The sequence below is a fragment of the Salmo salar genome, chromosome 14 (assembly GCF_965601325.2).
Source record: "Salmo salar chromosome 14, fSalSal1, whole genome shotgun sequence".
NCBI classification, from domain to species: domain Eukaryota; kingdom Metazoa; phylum Chordata; class Actinopteri; order Salmoniformes; family Salmonidae; genus Salmo; species Salmo salar.
Genome location: NC_138304.1, coordinates 90,416,610 through 90,439,066, shown reverse-complemented (window position 1 = coordinate 90,439,066; position 22,457 = coordinate 90,416,610). Strand labels below are relative to the sequence as shown.

Here is a 22,457-nt window from a genome sequence, read left to right as displayed (position 1 = left end):
CAGGGCGCCAGTGGCGAATTTGCCAATCTTGGTGTTCTCTGGCAAATGCCAAACGTCCTGCACGGACGTTGGGCCCTCATACCACCCTCATGGAGTCTGTTTCTGACCGTTTGAGCAGACACATGCACATTTGTGGCCTGCTGGAGGTCATTTTGCAGGGCTCTGGCAGTGCTTCTCCTGCTCCTCCTTGCACAAAGGCGGAGGTAGCGGTCCTGCTGCTGGGTTGTTGCCCTCCTACGGCCTCCTCCACGTCTCCTGATGTACTGGCCTGTCTCCTGGTAGCGCCTCCATGCTCTGGACACTACGCTGACAGACACAGCAAACCTTCTTGCCACAGCTCGCATTGATGTGCCATCCTGGATGAGCTGCACTACCTGAGCCACTTGTGTGGGTTGTAGACTCCGTCTCATGCTACCACTAGAGTGAAAGCACCGCCAGCATTCAAAAGTGACCAAAACATCAGCCAGGAAGCATAGGAACTGAGAAGTGGTCTGTGGTCCCCACCTGCAGAACCACTCCTTTATTGGGGGGTGTCTTGATAATTGCCTATAATTTCCACCTGTTGTCTATTCCATTTGCACAACAGCATGTGAAATTTATTGTCAATCAGTGTTGCTTCCTAAGTGGACAGTTTGATTTCACAGAAGTGTGATTGACTTGGGGTTACATTGTGATGTTTAAGTGTTCCCTTTATTTTTTTGAGCAGTGTATATATCTGCCATACAGTACCAGTCAGAAGTTTGGACACACCTACTCATTCAAGGGTTTTTCTTTATTTTGACTATTTTCTACATTGTAGAATATTAGTGAAGACATCAAAACTATGAAATAACATATATGGAATAAATAAATAAAATAAAAATAAAAACCTTGAATGAGTAGGTGTGTCCAAACGTTTGACTGGTACTGTATATACACTGAACAAAAATATAAAACAACATGTAAAGTGTTGGTCCCATGTTCCATGAGCTGAAATCTAGAGGAAAAATAAATGCACACCTATTTAGGCGAGGTGCTGGCTAGCGGAGTGTAAAACTTGAAAATAAAGGAGAAATAAAAGATCCCAGAAATGTTCAATATACACAAAAAACTTATTTCGCTCAAATTTGGTGCACAAATTTGTTTACATCGTGTTAGTGAGCATGTCTACTTTGCCAAGATAATGCATCCACCTGACTGGTGTGGCATATCAAGAAGCTGATTAAACAGCATGATCATTAAACAGGTGTGCCTTGTGCTGGGGGCTATAGAAGGCCACTCTAAAATCTGCAGTTTTGTCACACAACGCAATGCCACCGTCTCAGGTTTTGAGGGAGCGTGCAATTGGCATGCTAACTGCAGGAATGTCCACCAGAGCTTTTCCCAGAGATTGAAATGTTACTTTCTCTACCATTAGCCGCCTCCAATGTCATTTTAGAGAATTTGGCAGTAAGTCCAACCGGCCTCACAACCGCAGACCACGTGTAACCGTGCCAGCCCAGGATCTCCACTTCCGGCTTCTTTACCTGCGGATTTGTCTGAGACCAGCCACCCGGACAGCTGATGAAACTGGGTTTGCAGAATCGTAGAATTTCTGCACAAACTGTCAGAAACCATCTCAGGAAAGCTCATCGGTGTTCTCATCATCCTCACCAGGGTCTTCGCCTGAATACAGTTTGGCGTCGTAACCGACTTCAATGGGAAAATGCTCACCTTTGATGGCCACTGGCACACTGGAGAAGTGTGCTCTTCACGGATGAATCCCGGTTTCAACTGTACCGGACAGATTACAGACAGCGTGTATGGCATTGTGTGGGTGAGCAGTTTGCTGATGTCAACATTGTGAACTGAGTGCCCCATGGTGGCGGTGGGGTTATGGTATGGGCAGGCATAAGCTACGGACAACGAACACAATTGCATTTTATCGATGGCAATTTGAATGTAACAGAGATACTGTAACGAGATCCCGAGGACCATTGTTATGCCATTCATCCACCACCATCACTTCATGTTTCAGCATGATAATGAACGGCCCCATGTCACAAAGATCTGTAATCAATCCCCAGAAGCTGAAAATGTCCCAGTTCTTCCATGGCTTGCATACTCACCACAATCAACAGCCTGATCAACTCTATGCGAAGGAGATTTATCGCGCAGCATGAGGCAATAGTGGTCACACCAGATACTGACTGGTTTTCTGATCCATGCCCCTACCTAGGTATCTGTGACCATCAGATGCATATCTGTATTCCCAGTCATGTGAAATCCATAGATTAGGGTCTAATGAATTAATTTCAATTGACTGATTTCCTATTATGAACAGTCACTCAGATAAATTCTTTGAAATTCTTGCATGTTGCGTTAATATTTTTGATCAGTGTAGTAGGAACACAGAGTCTGAGTCCCAAATGGAACCCTATTCCCTCTTTAGTGCCTTACTTTTGACCAGGGCCCATAGGGTTGTGTTCAGAGGTAGTGCACTATATAGCTAATAGGGTGTCATTTGGAACAGAGATGTACTGTGGTCCAGACAGAGGTAGAGTCAGACACCATGGTTATGCTGCTAGTTCATTGTCACAGGGACCATAATCAGACCCTTGGGTAAAATGCAGAGCAGGGAAACTCACTATAGTTTTATAGTATTTTTATTCAGTGTATATGTACAGTCAGGTACATAATTATTGGGACCCTTGAAAAAGATGAGCAAAAAGGACTGCATAAATAAATAACACAAATACTGAGCTATATTGCATGCTCAAATTAGTTGAAAATTATTCCATTTGATACTAATACAATTGCTCAAAGAAAGAGATTTTGTTTAACACGTAATAAAGAAATCTCTAAAAGATAGAGGTCAAAATGATTGGCACCCCTGTTTTCAGTACGCCAGCACCTTACCCTTGTGAGGATAACAACACAGCCTTTTTCTAAAATGTTTTGAGATTGGAAAACACATTGGGTGTCATCTTAGACCACTCCTCCATAGAGAATATTTCCAGATCCTTGATATCTTTCGTCTCTCTCTCTCTCTCTTTCTTCTTCTCTCGGTCTCTCTTTTTGTCTCTCTCTCTGCTGCGGTTGGAACAGTGAGGGAGGTGTCTTATGGGGGAATAAACAGATGGGACATCACAGAAGGATATCACAGAACAGAAAAGAACAATCTGGCAATACTGAGAGAAGTCAGATCGACTGGTAGGAGGCTTTCATCTGGTCTAAACAGTTAGAAACTGCAGAAATCCATGGTTGCTTCCCAAATGTCAACCCATTCTCTCTATAGTGCACTGCTGTTCATCCCTAGCTTTGGCTACAAAATGGCAAACCAATTGTGTTCTTATTTATTTTCACACAATATATTCTGAAAGACATGATTTGGCCGGGCATTACTTTAGGTGTAAAATAGTGATCTGGTAGCACTAGCATTGTCTCATTCATTCAACATGGAATTGTCAAACCTCTTTTGAGTCTAGGTATTACAATACCTTTCTGATAGGCATTTTTTTAATACACTTTTTAGAAAGCTGATATAGCCTGCAGGTAGGCACATGTACTTTCACATTTCCAGAACTGTATTTCGTAGCAGTATTCTCAAACTTCTCCCTTTATCTGAATAAAAGAATCATCATGAATTGCAATGAATGACAAAACCAGTTGAGGAGAAAGATACTAAGTGTGCCAAATATATACATATATACAATATCACCGGGGATCGATGCAATCTCCAGCCCTTGAACGTAGCAGTGCCTGCTGGTTTTTATCGGTCAGTACATGCCACTGATTGGTTAAGGAGTAACAACACCTGCTATCCCAGCTCTAACCATACACTGGCTCTGGATTTGTCCCAAATGGCACCCTATTCCCTATTTAGTGCACTCCCACTGATTTAAATGGAGAGAAGATCAGAGAAAGTCAACCAGCAGACACTGTGGCCCTCCAGTAGCTTCCAGAGTAACCCGTTACTTTAGGGTCAAGTGTGATTAGGATAGTTAGAGCTGGTTAGGCCCTTACTGTAACACACAAGTGGTTCCAGCAACAAGCCTATGGGGACAGACTGGTCCTCTAGGCATTATGATTATGTAGCGGTTAGGTGACATGATAAATGACCTATGCGTGGTGAAGCCAGGAGGGTCTGTGGTAGGCCTAACCATACCCACCTTAACGCCTCTGTTTGTGTCCTTAATAAAGATGGATGGACACATCATCATGGCTATACGCCAAATGGCACCCTATACCCTACATAGTGCACTACTTTTGATCATAGTCCATTGGTCCTTGTAAAACGTAGTGCACTCTAAAGGGAATAGGGTGCCATTTCTAACATGAATCATGACATTAGTAGATTAGGCAGAGCCATACACACTTCTGAGGTTAGAGGAGTGATGGAAACGGCTATGTTCAGTGGATTTGCCTTAAAAGGTTACCATACATGTCTGGGTAATGTGGATGTACAGATTTCAACAGAATGGAAATTATACTAGCAGATGTTTCATCAGACTATGAATAATTAACAGCTATAGGCTTTAGTTCAGTGGGCTAACACAAAGCTGGCACAGTGCAGACCTGATTCAATAGTAAACTATACACCTGCATCCATATTGCCTAGTTTACACAATACCATGTTACATAGTCCAAGCTATATAGTTTATTTCAGGTTAAATTACTTTCATTACACTCTCTATAATGTTCTGTTTACATGCTCATACATTTTTTAGGTGACCAAACAGGTGAAACACGTGGTATCTCTGCATGCACATTTGGCCTAACTAAATGCATTATAATTGCCCGAGGTCAAGCTAGTCTAGGCTACGGTGCCTCATTGACAAAACAGCAACTACAGAAATGCTTTCAAGTGTTTTCCATGGCACGAAAAGAGCAGTTGCCCCTGGTATGGATTCGCCTTGCTCGTTGATGCTGTTTAAGAAAAATCATAAAATGTACAGCAAACCATTTCAATAATTGCATATTTTTCTGTTCGACTTCAGACGCCAATGGCGAAGCGCAGTCGGTCATGTGTGGGTAGTTTGTGGTTGGAAAGGGATTGAGCGCCCTTGGCGAAGTAGAGGTAGGTAATGGGCAAGACTGAATGTGAAAGGCTTGCACGGGAACGTAACAAGCAGCCATGACTGTACAGCAGACTTTTTTACGCCTTGATCACACCGACAGTGTTTTGCGCAAATTGGTACGCAGCATCATCTGGATATGTGTGCAACAAACGTTCAAAATTCACCTTCTACTACCATTTCTGTCAAGCTGTCTACGCATACAGATTGACGCATATGTTCGATAAATCCAACATTTGCACCGCAACTGCCTCTGCAACGCAATGCTGCAAGGCAAACGCAGCGTTTCGTTGGAAATGAATGTAACTCTGGTGTACCAAAATGCAATAATGCTGTTAGTGTGTTCGAGGCACAGAGAGCGCCGTGACTAATTCTGTGTTCAGGACTTTGGAGAGCTGCATCCTGCGCATTTAGTCCTCAGAAACTAGAGTCAAACCGCACCAAAATCCCTATTTGTCAGATTGTATTACATGTTGAGTATTTACACATAATTATATTGTTTCTATTGTTCTTTCATTTCAATGAGCATGCAATTTTAATACATTGCCCACCAAAGTCAAAGTGGACAATTAGTCACGAGGGAAAGAGGTAAGAAACCGCTCGAAGATGCTAGGTGGCAGTGTTTATTTAACAAAGCGGACGGTAACATGCATTCGTTGGTGTTTCTGACACTTTGTTTCTGTGGCGTTCAACATTCTCTTCTGCTACCATAATTTGTATAATTTATGAGCTTTTGAACCTGGTGCTTCTGTAACGGAATCCTTAGATTGCTTATCATGTGATTCAGCATATAAAATATCAACCATTTTGAAATGTAAGCTATATACTATGTTAATATAGCCTTCATACCATATTAATGTTTTACGATGTAGGCTTGCCCATAGAGCCATTGCTTGACACAGCAGGCTACATGCAACCCCTCTTGCATGTTTGAAATCCTTTCTGTCTGCTAAACACAAAAGCCCAATAAATCACCTTTTCCTGTTAGGCGACAAGAGCTTGCACCATCCATCCCTCTGCGTTCCCCTCCCTCCCCTTTCTCGCTCTCTCTCCCCTTTTCCACATATATTTTGCTGCTCCCATTCGCTCGCGCTCTGAGCAGCAACAGCATTAAATAAGTGAAGCCTTTAAACAGACTCTCAGGCAGCCGCAGCATCGTCCGCAGCGAGCGCACACACACCGATACAAGTCGCGTGGGCTGTCAGGACGCCGACGCCATCTGCTCTCGCCCACTCTGGACACGCTGCAATCAAGACTGCTTTTAAGATTATCTATTTAGGCAATTTTAACCAGAATTACCATATTCTCTTCGCCGTGAATAGACTACATATTGTAGTGCGTTGGCACGAATGCTCTATTAGGCTACTATGCTGTCTCTTGGCTGGGGGAAATACTCGGGAGGTAAATTTGTATCCATAACAATTGTCACCGAGAGTGGCTGACTGGTCGTCCTCTGTCATCTTGAAGTTGTCTTATTGAGCATCCCACAGACTGAATTGTGATGTACTTGTGCCATGGTCACCGTAGTTCCCCAAGGTAAGGAGAGGGATTGAGTTAGAGAGATTTTTTTAACGCGGAGGGAGTTGTTGTGGATCACTGAGACCAGGAGGAGAGAGACTACCGTCGGCGCCAATAACACCTTCTGCATCAGAACCGTCTCGGTTTCTTCCATATATGGTACACCACTAAAACTGGACCCTTGGATTAATTTTACAGAATACCTGTCAACGAGAATATATCTGTTTTAAATTCACTGTAATAGACTTCAATCAAGTCGAGGTGTCTCACTGCGGTTGAACCCTCTACCAAGGCTAAGGTTGCGGTTTTACCGTTTGGACCATTTTAATAGGCTACTATATTTCCCTCTCGGGTGGATTGTTTGACCACCTCGGACGACCCCAAATGTGCGATGGCTGAGCAGTGAGAGCTCGGTGGGATCTGCTTTGGTCGTCCTGCACAGTAGCATGGCCCCGTCCCGACGGCACTGCGGATGGGAGATGACGCCTCTGTCGGTATGCCTGCTCCTGTCCGTCTTGGTGTTTCAGCCTGCGCTAGCCAAGGTCTGCAATGACTATACGAGGCACGGTCAGGACAACAGCTGGTTCTCGGGGGATAATGAAAAGTTGCCCATCATGGTGCTCATGCCGATGAACGAGTCGGCGCTGATGAGCAGCATTAGTCAGGGCATCGAGCCCGCAGTCCAACTGGCCATACAACATATAAAAGAGTCACGGAATTACAAGTTTTCACTCATCACCAAAATCTACGACACCGAGGTAAACTCATTCACCCACTCTGCACCATGGCCTTCGTATCCTATATCATACATGTGCGTTTGCTCTGGGGCATAAACGTTTCAGGACGCTTTCGTTGTTCGTGTGTGTCAGGGAGGGGGTGTGTAGCCTACACTGCCCTGGAGGTAGCGCTCATACAGCGCGTGCCCATGTGGAAAGCGTAATTCTGTAATCATGTGCGCAGTGTTGGAAAATTTGTTTTAATTTTCGTAATTCCTGGAGATTTTCCGCTGTTGGATTAACACAGAAACATACAGTATCGGATGTTGTTATTCATTTTTGTTGTCATTCAATTTTGATAATTGATTTTTGTCATAACTTCATAAACAATGGCCATTTAAGATTCATTTGCGGTGGGTTGGAATAGGTGCCGCGCACGTGCAGCAAACTCGTGATCAAATTACAATTAATCCTCCCTATTTGACGCCTTCACACTGCCGTAAGTTTTTCCTGCGCTGAAGACAGGTCATTATGGCTGTGATGCAGTCAGAACGTAATTGTTGTCACAATTAGGCACAGGAACCTTTAAATATAGATTTATAGCTGATGGTTTCATTTGAATAACTGAACAAGATACACAAAAATAGCTATGGCATTATGCAAAGCAATGCATTACTCAGTCCCCATCGTATTTCAGTCACGAATCCCATTGTATTTCGTAACAGAGGAAAGGTTCGTTTTACTTGAACCTGAAGATGGCAGTAATTTGATGTGCGATTTCTTGTTGGCATACACATTTAACGATATCAGGATCTGTGTGGTCAAGAATGGGAACTATGTGCATTGCGTCCCTTCCACTGTTTCCACACGCTAACGTTTAAGCATCTGGGGAACAAATCCCATTCAAGTCATGGAACGGATATTAGATGTTTTCGCGCAACATGTCCAAATCATCCGAAAGTATTTCAAATTGACTGTGAAGCGCGACAAATGCAAATACCGGTCCCATTACTTGAATAACGTTTGTGCCACAAATGCTAAAACGTTAGCACGTGGAAGCAGTGCCTGGGAAGCTAAACCAAACGCATGGATTGCTGTCATACCTTGTTCATCGTAGACTGCTTACAGGGTAAGGACCCAATATGTTTTTTGTAATTTCAGTGAACTATCCCTTTAAGATCGGTTTACAAATCAATATGAGTAGTGTGAAGGTTTTTAATTCTGCAGTTATGACCACCCCTTTGATGATTAGTCATTGGTCAGTCTCAGTAGCGTATATTTTTTATTTAAATTGTTTTATTTCACCTTTATTTAACCAGGTAGGCTAGTTGAGAACAAGTTCTCATTTACAACTGCGACCTGGCCAAGATAAAGCAAAGCAGTGCGACACAAACAACAGAGTTACACATGGAGTAAACAATAAACAAGCCAATAACACAAGCAAGTCAATGACACAGTAGAAAATAAAGTCTATATACAGTGTGTGCAAAAGGCATGAGGAGGTAGGCAATAAATAGGCCATAGGAGCGAATATTATTACATTGTAAGGAGGCTTCCACCTGTATTGCATGGAACTCACATCGAATGGTTAGAATAGAATAGATCGTTTTCTTAACAACCATCAACCATTTGAGTGTGCTGACATTACCGCTGGCCAATTGGCTTCAGTGATTATGTGCCCCATCGTGGTGCATGGCCATGGCATAGCAGCAATTGAGGAGGTGAGAGAGGTGATATCCAGGCTATTATATAAACATTACGTTACCATGCCAACGTGGAAGCAGGTTGAATGTTAAGGTGCCCGAAACTGCAGCGCACACTCTAGCTAATTTAATTGACGTGATTAATGATCTCAGCTATCTTAATCGAGGAAACACGTTTGCGAAACGATCGATGTGACTGATTGCGTTGTGAATGATGTTGTTAGAATTACCCAGATGTTAATGTAGGTGTTGAAGAAGCTTCATTAACTGAGTCTGTATTCTACTGCAGCCAGCATTTGGGCATGTATTGCAATATTTCTTTACATATAAAGGTACTTATAAGACCCATGTCAATGATTAACACTAATCAGGTTGAAGTGTGTGGAAGAATGCTGTCACAGAACACAAAACATATTGTTAGTCCCAAATGACACCCTATTCCCTAGTGTAGTGCACTACTTTTGACCAGGGCCCATAGGATGCATCCTAAACATGGTGAGGCCATGACAGAGGAAGAACTGGTGTGAGATCATTGCATGGTTTCTCACGTCTGGTGCTTGTTCTGGATAGTTCTATAATTCATCCATTTGCATTGAGCTTTTACCATTAATTCCCAATGTTTCAAACAGTCCCGAGGTTTTAAAATGCTCAACTCATTGCAGTGGTTCAACAAGTGTAGTTCTTCCTGTGACCACTGACCATGTTTGAGATATTTCTTTAGTCTAGGGGGGAATTCATATGTGAAAAGGCACAGGTGTTTCCGTGCTGCTGTGAAACAAGTTGAAACAACAGTATAATCTGTTTGACTGTAGCAAGACCGTGATAAGTGGTCAGGAATGGCATATAGCATGCAACTCCTGGAATCCACTTTGACCATGGGATTAAATATACAACTGACATATTTCCCCTGGGTGAAAGATGAGCTGTAAACTAGAGGCCAGTGGGTCAGCTGGACATCCGCTCGATGGATGGATGGATGGATGATCAAGTGTACTCCTATAATGGGCAAAGTGCCCATTGAGTTCCAATGATAAAGGTTTTGTGTTCCGAATATTCTAGTCAAGAATATATAATATACCTTTTCATATATTGCTCAGGAAATATGTCTAAGTAAGCATTAGTGTCATGGAGGAGGGATTAACTGGCTAATGGCTAACTGTATTTCCTTCGAGGGAAAAACTGTAAAAATCTCCAATAAAACCCAAAGGAAACATGTTTATTGGTGTTCTTAAGAGCTCTCGGCATGAAGGTTCCTGCCAAGGACAGCCATTTACAAGCAGTTGGAAGCCTTTTCCATAAATCCTGCCACCGCATTATACTCAACAGGGGGAAAGAGATTACATCCATGGTCTACATAGTAATTATATATATTTTTGAATGAAAAAATTGAAAATAGAAAAACAATTGAGCATCAACATGAGACTGAATGAACAGTGATCTCTCATGTCCTTTAAATAATATCTGAGCTGTGTTTTTGATGTTATTACTGTCAATTCTATTCATCGTGGATGGACACCTGTTAGGACAGAGGACATAGTGTTTGAATGTGTTTCTTCCAAGAACATGACTCTGCTGGCCTTGACAGCTTTGAGACGCTACTTCAGGCATGATTCTGGTTTGGTTAGACTCACCACTTTGTTGAGTGTCGAAGGGAAGGGTGTGAGGAAGGGTGTGTTATGGAATACCATATATTACGGGGTTCGTAATTATGTCATATTTTCTCTCGCTCTTTCTCTCTCTTACACAATGACACTTGCATGCATGTGCATCCATAAACTCTCTCCCTCTCGCTCTCCCTCTCTCTCTCTCTCTCCCTCTCTCAATTTCATTTCAATTCAAGGGGCTTTATTGGCATGGGAAACATGTTAACATTGCCAAAGCAAGTGAGGTAGATAATATACAAAAGTAAAATAAACAATAAAAATGAACAGTTAACATTACACTCACAGAAGTTACAAAAGAATAAAGACATTACAAATGTCATATTATGTATATATACAGTGTTGTAACGATGTACAAATGGTTAAGGTATGAAAGGGAAAATAAATAAACATAAATATGGGTTGTATTTACAATGGTGTTTGTTCTTCACTGGTTGACGTTTTCTTGTGGCAACAGGTCACAAATCTTGCTGCTGTGATGTCACACTGTGGTATTTCACCCAGTAGATAAGGGAGTTTATCAAAATCGGGTTTGTTTTCGAATTCTTTGTGGATCTGTGTAATCTGAGGGAAATATGTGTCTCTAATATGGTCATACATTGGGCAGGAGGTTAGGAAGTAAGTGCAGCTCAGTTTCCACCTCATTTTGTGGGCAGTTTGCACATAGCCTGTCTTCTCTTGAGAGCCAGGTCTGCCTACGGTGGCTTTTCTCAATAGCAAGGCTATGCTCACTGAGTCTGTACATAGTCAAAGCTTCCTTATGTTTGGGTCAGTCACAGTGGTCAGGTATTCTACCACTGTGTACTCTCTGTTTAGGGCCAAATAGCATTCTAGTTTGCTCTGTTTTTTTGTTAATTCTTTCCAATGTGTCAAGTACTTATCTTTTTGTTTTCTCATGATTTGGTTGGGTCTAATTGTGTTGCTGTCCTGGGGCTCTGTGGGGTGTGTTTGTGTTTGTGAACAGAGTCCCAGGACCAGCTTGCTTAGTGGACTCTTCTCCAGGTTCATCTCTCTGTAGGTGATGGCTTTGTTATGGAAGGTTTGGGAATTGCTTCCTTTTAGGTGGTTGTAGTATTGAACAGCTCTTTTCTGGATTTTGATAATTAGCGGGTATCAGCCTAATTCTGCTCTTTATGCATTATTTGGTGTTCTACGTTGTACACGGAGGATATTTTTGCAGAATTCTGCATGCAGAGTCTCAATTTGGTGTTTGTCCCATTTTGTGAATTCTTAGTTGGTGAGCGGACCCCAGACCTCACAACCGTAAAGGGCAATGGGTTCTATAATTGATTCTAGTATTTTTAGCCAGATCCTAATTGGTATGTTGAATTTTATGTTCCTTTTGATGGCATAGAATTCCCTTCTTGCCTTGTCTCTCAGATCGTTTACAGCTTTGTGGAAGTTACCTGTGGCGCTGATGTTTAGGCCAAGGTATGTATAGTTTTTTGTGTGCTCTAGGGCAATGGTGTCTAGATGGAATTTGTATTTGTGGTCCTGGCGACTGGACCTTTTTTGGAACATCATTATTTTGGTCTTACTGAGATTTACTGTCAGGGCCCAGGTCTGACAGAATCTGTGCAGAAGATCTAGGTGCTGCTGTAGGCCCTCCTTGGTTGATCGACAGAAGCACCAGATCATCAGCAAACAGTAGACATTTTCACTCACAAACAAACAAACAAACAAACAAACAAACAGGTAGAATATAAAAACAATGCACACAGTAGTACCGTGTGGTGGGATTTAGCCTGGCAGATGTAAGTAATCAGTACCGAAGCAGAGTCTCTTTATCCCCTCTTAGGGATCCCCATAACAGGCAGAGCTGCTCCCCCATGTGGGGCTGTGGTTGGGGTCAGGGCTTGAGCTGGGGCACTGCACAGCAAGCAGTGGGGATCAGATGGCCATTGGATGGGGATGGAGGAGAAGTGTGGACTTCTCTAACACCTATGAGGCCATTTCAGTATAGCTAACAGATGCAGGTCTCTGTTTTCTGCTAATGCGTTGAGCTAATGCAAGTCTGGCCTGTGGTTGAAAGTGTTAACTGGGAGAAGGAGAATGTCGTCAGTGGATTGGGGGTTTTCGGGTCTGATCTACTCTGCAGTCGACAGCACCTCTGTGTGCTGAGCAGCCATCTTCTAGCAGGAACACAGAATCTGGCTCCCAGATGGCACTCTATACCCTCTTTAGTACACTACTTTTGACTAGGGCCCATATGGGGCTCTGGTCAGAACTAGTGCACTATATAGAGAACAGGGTGCCATTTGGAACAGAGATATACTGTTGTCCAGACAGAGGTAGAGTTAGACACCATGGTTATGCTGCTTGTTCATTGTCACAGGGACTATAATTAGACCCTTGGGTAAAATGCAGAGCAGGGAAACTCACTATAGGGACAGAGGCAGGTAGAGCTGCTTATCTGCCGATGGAGTGTTTGCTGTTGTCACCATGGATAACTGAGTATCCATGTACATACGTAAATCTAGATGTATTCATCGTGAAGTAAGCATGACTGACATAAGCATGACTCACAGTCTATGTACATGCATAGATACAAATGTAAAGCTACTGAGTGGAACATACCACTGGAAAAAGGAACATTGCGTGTCTATTAGGCTTTTCTGTTGCTTTTCCAATGAGGGAATACACAGGAGGCCTACATAGAAAAAACAGCACTGTAGATGCCATTGTAAATACACGTTAGCCAGGATGCCTCTTAGGAAGCCTCTTAGGGAACCCACACAACATTGTTTTCTCCTGCAGTGTGAATGATCAGTATTGATGTGAAATATATACCTTCTGGATTGGAAATGGGGGTGAATATGTGGAGACTTGCCGGGGGGTTGTATAACTCAGGGTTAGAGGCTAATGTCAGGAGATGATGAAACAGGAGGGAGATGTCACAGATAGGGGAGACGCACGGAATCTAAATCCCTTCATTAGCCCCCCTCAGGAGAAACCAGGGGAGATGTGGAATTCATCCCAAATGGCACCCTATTCCCTACATAGTGTCACTACTTAGCCCAGGTTTCTGGTCATAGGTAGTGCACTATGTAGGGAATAGCGTCCTGTTTGGGACGGAACCTGTGATTTATACATCTCACCCCTCTGCCTCTCACAGGGGTTCAACCCCTTGTGTTGTAATTCATGAAGATGGATTCAAGGAAGGACGAAACGTTGCAGAATAATGAGAAATTTCATCTTGAAATCCTGCGCAACAAGCCAGCTGTTGTGTGTAGTTGCTCTTGAAAAGCTTGATGTAAGTATAAGTAATCCTATATGTTCCGAATTGTAAGGCCTCACAGTCTGGGATAAAAAGCCACGGAAATAATCAAACTAGTGTATCATTGTACTAGAAGTACATTTTATCTGTGCTATTGTGCCTCTAGTATTTCTAGAATAGAGAAAATTAAAGAGATGCAGTTTTTTAAAGACTGGATACATTTTACCGCAAAGACACTTAGCTAGACTTGATCCTGCTCGTGTAAATCCGATATTCATGTGATTATTTTAGTAAGAGGACATTGCAGTCACGTGATACCATTGGCCTCATGAGGCCATTAAACCATAACGCATGGCCTATGTTTCAAATAATGCACAGTACATATATAGACTGGCCCTGTGCTTCTGAGAGGAACAAATGCTGCAGTATGTCACATTTGTACACACTTTGCAGGAGCCCCCATGGTGCTACAGTATGTGGCCTTGATAGTTTCGACACATATATGCTTGGGGGTCTCTTTTCCCATGAGAATATGAGGCATTTTGTCACGATAAGTTATTTTTTCAATTTCAAGGATAGGCCTATTGGGTTTCAAGTCAAATCAAATCAAACTTTATTTATATTACACATTTCTTACAGATGATGCATTTCAAAGTAAAATAAGAAAAGGTGAGACAAAACCAACACGTTTTCTAAATTAGGAGACAAATAGTAAAACAACAATAAAACAACAGTGGACATGAGAGACTAATGTATTAAATACATTTTAATAAATGTATATAATGGAATAAAATAAATAAAATAGATAGTAAAAGCTTAAGATTTTTCTCAGTGTATAGGACTGGCCCCTCAAACCTCTCTGAGGTATTTAGCAATCTAAGGAAATGTCTCTGTCCCATTTTCCCCAACAGTCACACTTTCACATTTTGCTGAAATCAGCCTAAGAATTCTTAGTCTGACTAATTTTCCATGGTTTCAGAGTAGGAGTGATCTAGGATCAGGTCTTCCCTGGCCATGTAATCATGTTCATTAGGATCTAAAAAGCTACTCTGACTCTGGATCAGCGCTCCTACCCTGAAACACTTTATGAATGCAGACCCTGGAGGAGATCTTAACCAATAATAAGAGACTGTAACCTATTGAAGAGGAGAAAATGACCATCCTTTAATTATTGGACTGTATGATAACTAGTGATGGCAATTACATTGACTAATGTTAAAACCAGCAGCTTTCTATTGTATTTCCGAAATGAGGAATTCCCACTATTATATCGAATGGTGCAGTACTTGATAATTATTTATTAGTAGTGTATTAGTATTCTATTACCAGTCTTTGTGTTGGGAAAACAATCCACATCAACCAATGGTCAATTAACAGGTTACACACAAAACGTCATAATAGACATTGCATTGGCTAATACACTGCTGTTTCCCCCTGGTAGTTTTCCAAACGATGAGCAGTTCACATGTTTGTCAGTAGTGTGTTTGTGTTTATGAAAGTGCAGCTCGTAATTACTGCCCTTTTACTGAGGTTATGTCCCAAATGGTATCCTAATTCCTATATAGTGCACTACTTTTAACCAGGGCCCATAGGCTCTGGTCAAAAGTAGTGCACTATAAAGGAAATACGGTCCCATTTTGGACACGGCCTGTGTCATCATGCCAATGGCCTGGAGTCTCCAGCCAGACCTAGTCACCATGTCAATTAATGCCCCCCCCCCCCTTCTCTTACGTACATAGCTCCATTGCACCAGGCAAGCAAGCACAGTATTTGAAGTGTTCTAAATTATATTAGTGTTTGAACCAAGGTCTGGTGTGTACCCAGGCTCCAATGCTCCAATGGTTCCTACCTAATGAATAGTGGAGGCAGAGGAAGTTATTATATATGGAGCTGGTGCCACTGACACCCCCTCTGGCAGGGTCTGTCCTCAGGGACACGTGTGTGTGTGTGTGTGTGTGTGTGTGTGTGTGTGTTCCAGCAAGGAAGTTAGACTGGGGCTGTTGTTCAGTAAGTCCCTCGAATACAGCCACTAGCCTCCCTAGGAGCAAAGGATCCTAGGGTAGCTTTGTACATACACAACTGACCTTTCCTCTCAATACTGACCCTCAGGGGCCTCCTTAGTGCCCTAAAGACAAAGCAGTCATCCTCCTGGCCATCCCCTTCTCCAGTTCTTTGCTATATTTCCTCCCTACTGCTGCCCAGGGCCTTGCCTGGCTAACCAGCAGTACAGTGTTTAGTAGACCTACACCAGGCCACTTCATCCAATACAGCATTCTTTACGACTTAGGGTTGCAAAATTCTGGTAACTTTTCCAAAATTCCCAGGTTTTCCAGAATCCTGATTGGAATTTTGGGAAGGTTACTGGAATTGTCCAACCCTAGTCCTGCTACAGTGCAGTACTCTACAACAAGGGATGTGTGAGGTCCAGTACACTACAACAAGGAATGTGTGAGGTCCAGTACTCTAAAACAAGTGATGTGTGAGGTCCAGTACTCTACAACAAGGGATGTGTGAGGTCCAGTACTCTACAACAAGGGATGTGTGAGGTCCAGTACTCTACAACAAGGGATGTAGGAGGTCCAGTACACTACAACAAGGGATGTGTAAGGTCCAGTACACTACAACAAGGGATGTGTAAGGTCCAGTACACTACAACAAGGGATGTGTGAGGTCCAGTACTCTACAACAAGGGATGTGTGAGGTCCAGTACTCTACAACAAGGGATGTGTGAGGTCCAGTACTCTACAACAAGGGATGTGTGCGGTCCAGTACTCTACAACAAGGGATGTGTGATGTCCAGTACTCTACAACAAGGGATGTATGAGGTCCAGTACTCTACAACAAGCGATGTGTGAGGTCCAGTACTCTACAACAAGGGATGTGTGAGGTCCAGTACTCTACAACAAGGGATGTGTGAGGTCCAGTACTCTACAACAAGGGATGTGTGCGGTCCAGTACTCTACAACAAGGGATGTGTGAGGTCCAGTACTCTACAACAAGGGATGTGTGAGGTCCAGTACTCTACAACAAGGGATGTGTGAGGTCCAGTACTCTACAACAAGGGATGTGTGAGGTCCAGTACTCTACAACAAGGGATGTGTGAGGTCCAGTACTCTACAACAAGGGATGTGTGCGGTCCAGTACTCTACAACAAGGGATGTGTGAGGTCCAGTACTCTACAACAAGGGATGTGTGAGGTCCAGTACTCTACAACAAGGGATGTGTGCGGTCCAGTACTCTACAACAAGGGATGTGTGAGGTCCAGTACTCTACAACAAGGGATGTGTGAGGTCCAGTACTCTACAACAAGGGATGTGTGAGGTCCAGTACTCTACAACAAGGGATGTGTGCGGTCCAGTACTCTACAACAAGGGATGTGTGAGGTCCAGTACTCTACAACAAGGGATGTGTGAGGTCCAGTACTCTACAACAAGGGATGTGTGAGGTCCAGTACTCTACAACAAGGGATGTGTGAGGTCCAGTACTCTACAACAAGGGATGTTTGAGGTCCAGTACTCTACAACAAGGGATGTGTGTGTGACTACAGCATATAGAATTACCCTAGCAATTCCTCCATATGGCACATTGTATCTGTTTTGTGAATTTGTTTGTTGTCGTTGTTTTTGTGCGGGAGTAATTGAGACAATTGGATTGTTAACAGTTAGCTAACGAGAGAGAGAGACTGTTTCCTGCTGTTATCAGTGTCCCTTGCCCCGGGCTGGGATGCCTTTTGTGCAGATACATTTAAGGGCTAATCGTGTGGACAGGTGGACAGGCTGAATTTGACTTCAAACATTTTGTTTGCATCCCAATGTGCATCCACTTGTGACCAAGTCACTGGGCAAAAGTAGTGCACTATATAGGGAATATAATGGGAAACGGGGGCCATTTGGGTACAGGATTTGTTGTTGAAGTCAAAATGCTTTGTTGTTGCTCAGGAGGCGTTTTGGGCTTAACCAGAAGGGCAGCAGGCAAATGGCTGTTAAACAGGGGTGTAGTGGAGGGTATATGCCATATACATTAATAAGGCTGATGGATCAGATCTGAATGTTTAGCTCAGAAATGTGATAAACTATTATTTCTTCACATTTAAGCGCAGCAATGTGCACACAGTGGTAGGCCTATGTGTGAATGTTCCAAAATACAATTTGCGGCAAATCATCATTCTAAAATGCGCACCACACATGAGAGCAGTTTCATGGACAGAGATGAAAATACATGTTACAAATTTAGAAAGAGGGGAGATCTAAAGACACAACAACTATCATGGGTTGCTAATATGACTAGGATCATCAACAACTATCATGGGTTGTTAATATGACTAGGATCATCAACAACTATCATGGGTTGTTAATATGACTAGAATCATCAACAGCTATCATGGGTTGTTAATATGACTAGGATCATCAACAACTATCATGGGTTGTTAATATGACTAGGATCATCAACAACTATCATGGGTTGTTAATATGACTAGGATCATCAACAACTATCATGGGTTGTTAATATGACTAGGATCATCAACAACTATCATGGGTTGTTAATATGACTAGGATCATCAACAACTATCATGGGTTGTTAATATGACTAGGATCATCAACAACTATCATGGGTTGTTAATATGACTAGAATCATCAACAACTATCATGGGTTGTTAATATGACTAGGATCATCAACAACTATCATGGGTTGTTAATATGACTAGGATCATCAACAACTATCATGGGCTGTTAATATGACTAGGATCATCAACAACTATCATGGGTTGTTAATATGACTAGGATCATCAACAACTATCATGGGTTGTTAGTATGACTAGGATCATCAACAACTATCATGGGTTGTTAATATGATTAGGATCATCAACAACTATCATGGGTTGTTAATATGATTAGGATCATCAACAACTATCATGGGTTGTTAATATGACTAGGATCATCAACAACTATCATGGGTTGTTAATATGACTAGGATCATCAACAACTATCATGGGTCGTTAATATGACTAGGATCAGCAACAACTATCATGGGTTGTTAATATGACTAGGATCATGTCTTTGGCTGCTAGACAATGAAAGAAAGTTGATTTGAAAACCAGTAGAACAGGAGAGCACATATGAGGAAGTCTTTATAAAATAATTGCCTCCACGTTTCTATGGTGGAATTTTTCCTATAGACTATTTTAAAGCAAGGTAAGACATGCCTCATGATATAAGGTAAAACGTCCAGGTTTCAAACAATTAAGGAACAGGAACAATATAGCGATGCTAATGATAGACCTAACCATCTTCTGGTAGATGGAAAGGCTTTCCCAACAACCTTCTCTATTAAATGTTTACTAGCTACAAAGTAGCCTATTGCGTCAATCCAGTGGCCGTTTTGTGAACGGCCTCCACCTCCTGTGCACTACAGAAGAACACTAACCAAACAACAGTGCTAGGTGGATGCACAGTTGAATTAAAGGGTAACTACACAATAATAAAAAAAAAAATTAGATTGTTTCCAGACCTCAAAAGTGGTCTCCTGGTGTGGATTAAGCATTGTTGTGGACTTAGAAAATCACATTTTGTTGTTTTCCTATTAACAAAAAAGTGTGACTTTGAGATCGAAAACCTGTGAATTTCTGACTCATTTGAGTCTCATTTATCTATTTCAAAAGTAGGCCTACTATTAGCCTACTGCACCCAGCTTGGGTTGGTCTACTATTAGCCTACTGCACAGTACAGCTTGGGTTGGTCTACTATTAGCCTACTGCACCCAGCTTGGGTTGGTCTACTATTAGTCTACTGCACAGTACAGCTTGGGTTGGTCTACTATTAGCCTACTGCACAGTACAGCTTGGGTTGGTCTACTATTAGCCTACTGCACAGTACAGCTTGGGTTGGTCTACTATTAGCCTACTGCACAGTACAGCTTGGGTTGGTCTACTATTAGCCTACTGCACAGTACAGCTTGGGTTGGTCTACTATTAGCCTACTGCACAGTACAGCTTGGGTTGGTCTACTATTAGCCTACTGCACAGTACAGCTTGGGTTGGTCTACTATTAGCCTACTGCACAGTACAGCTTGGGTTGGTCTACTATTAGCCTACTGCACAGTACAGCTTGGGTTGGTCTACTATTAGCCTACTGCACAGTACAGCTTGGGTTGGTCTACTATTAGCCTACTGCACAGTACAGCTTGGGTTGGTCTACTATTAGCCTACTGCACAGTACAGCTTGGGTTGGTCTACTATTAGCCACAGTACAGCTTGGGTTGGTCTACTATTAGCCACAGTACAGCTTGGGTTGGTCTACTATTAGCCTACTGCACAGTACAGCTTGGGTTGGTCTACTATTAGCCTACTGCACAGTACAGCTTGGGTTGGTCTACTATTAGCCTACTGCACAGTACAGCTTGGGTTGGTCTACTATTAGCCTACTGCACAGTACAGCTTGGGTTGGTCTACTATTAGCCTACTGCACAGTACAGCTTGGGTTGGTCTACTATTAGCCTACTGCACCCAGCTTGGGTTGGTCTACTATTAGCCTACTGCACAGTACAGCTTGGGTTGGTCTACTATTAGCCTACTGCACAGTACAGCTTGGGTTGGTCTACTATTAGCCTACTGCACAGTACAGCTTGGGTTGGTCTACTATTAGCCTACTGCACAGTACAGCTTGGGTTGGTCTACTATTAGCCTACTGCACAGTACAGCTTGGGTTGGTCTACTATTAGCCTACTGCACAGTACAGCTTGGGTTGGTCTACTATTAGCCTACTGCACAGTACAGCTTGGGTTGGTCTACTATTAGCCTACTGCACAGTACAACTTGGGTTGGTCTACTATTAGCCTACTGCACAGTACAGCTTGGGTTGGTGTACTATTAGCCTACTGCACCCAGCTTGGGTTGGTCTACTATTAGCCTACTGCACAGTACAACTTGGGTTGGTCTACTATTAGCCTACTGCACAGTACAGCTTGGGTTGGTCTACTATTAGCCTACTGCACAGTACAGCTTGGGTTGGACTGACTGTGAAAGACTGATATGGGATTCATCATTTTAGGTCATTCAGAGTGTATGTCACTGTCTCTCATAGAATTTTCCACACAGTGCGCCTTTCCTTTGCTGGTCAGGCCATTTGGGAAATTTTGGGCAAAATTAGAGTATACCCACTTATCCAGGCTCCACTACACCACTGCTGTTAAAGAATGGAGAAAAAGAAAATCAGGAAGTTGGGATATGATTGGTTGATCATATTGGCGGCCATTCAAACTCATGTCAGTGTTGTATGCAGAGATGATCATGACACAGAAGAACCCCCTAAGATATCAGTGACTATCAGCTATTCACACTTGGTGTTTCCTGCTGAAATCAAACACAATGGTATGAAGAGAGGTCACAAACCATTCCGTCCTATTGTCCACATTGTCCCTGTGGCCATGCATTGATATTCTGTGTGAATGTCACATAGGCTATTTCACAAACACCACTATCGTGACACAAGGCGAGACCCAGATGCAGACACAGGAAGCAGATGGTTGGAGTCTTACAATGTTTAATAATCCAAAAGGAGTAGGCAAGAGAATAGTTGTGGACAGGCAAAAGGTCAAAACCAGATCAGAGTCCAGGAGGTACAGTGTGGCAGAAGGGCTCGTGGTCAAGGCAGGCAGAATGGTCAGGCAGGCGTGTACAGAGTCCAGAACAGGCAAGGGTCAAAACCGGGAGGACTAGAAAAAAAGAGAATAACAAAGACAGGCGTACAGGAAAAATGCTGGTTGACTTGGAACATACAAGACAAACTGGCACAGAGAGACAGGAAACACAGGGATAAATACACTGGGGAAAACAAGTGACACCTGGAGGGGGTGGAGACAATAATGAGGACAGGTGAAACTGATCAGGGTGTGACAACTACCCTCTACCCTACATAGTGCACTAAATGGGAAATAGGGTGCCACCTTGGATGCAGAAATATAGTGTAGATCATGCAGAACAGCCGGACAGAGGAAGATCTTGTATTGAGTGTTAATTCTCCAGTGGTGACATTATAGTGATCTGATAATCCTTATCTGAACATTTAAAAGGCTGATATCTCCTGCAGCTTAGAGGAAATAGCCCGTCTTTAAAGCGGAACGACATCGCTGAGTATCAAGCTAACACTCCAAATGCTATAAATGTGTTTATTACACACAATGTAGGATTTTAATGACACAAAAAACTTATGGTGGTATAATGTTTGGAACAGACTTGTTTGTATTGTATTTTTGGTATGGGTGCGGTGCTGGTGGCATCTGTTGGCGAGCCTCTTCTGAAGCCATTCTGAAGCCATTCTCTGCATCCCAAATGGGAGCACATAGGGCTTTTTTCAAAAGTACAATCTTTAAAAAAAAGTGCTTTCTAGAACTTAAAAGGGTTCTTTGGCTGTCCCTGTAGGAGAACCCCTGGGAAAACTATTTTTGGTTCCAGGTAGAACCTGTTTGGTTCCAGGTAGAACCCTTTTGAGATCCATGTAGAACCCTTTCTTCAGAGGGTTCTACATGGAACCCAAAATAGTTCTATCTGGAACCAAAAGGCGATTAATAGAAGCTTTTGATACACACAAGAAAAATCCAGACCCAGGCCG

The 22,457-nt window shown here is 42.7% G+C and overlaps 1 protein-coding gene across 1 annotated transcript in view; it reads left to right on the top strand.

Moving 5' to 3' along the window:
• Positions 1 to 6,069: 6,069 nt before the first annotated feature.
• Positions 6,070 to 22,457, top strand: part of gabbr2 (gamma-aminobutyric acid (GABA) B receptor, 2) — a 358,754-nt gene continuing 342,366 nt past the window's right edge. The window contains exon 1 of the mRNA XM_014142790.3: positions 6,070 to 7,312. Within this exon, the coding sequence (XP_013998265.1) occupies positions 7,001 to 7,312 (312 nt within the window). The 5' untranslated portion in view covers positions 6,070 to 7,000. The remainder of the gene's footprint in view (positions 7,313 to 22,457) is intronic.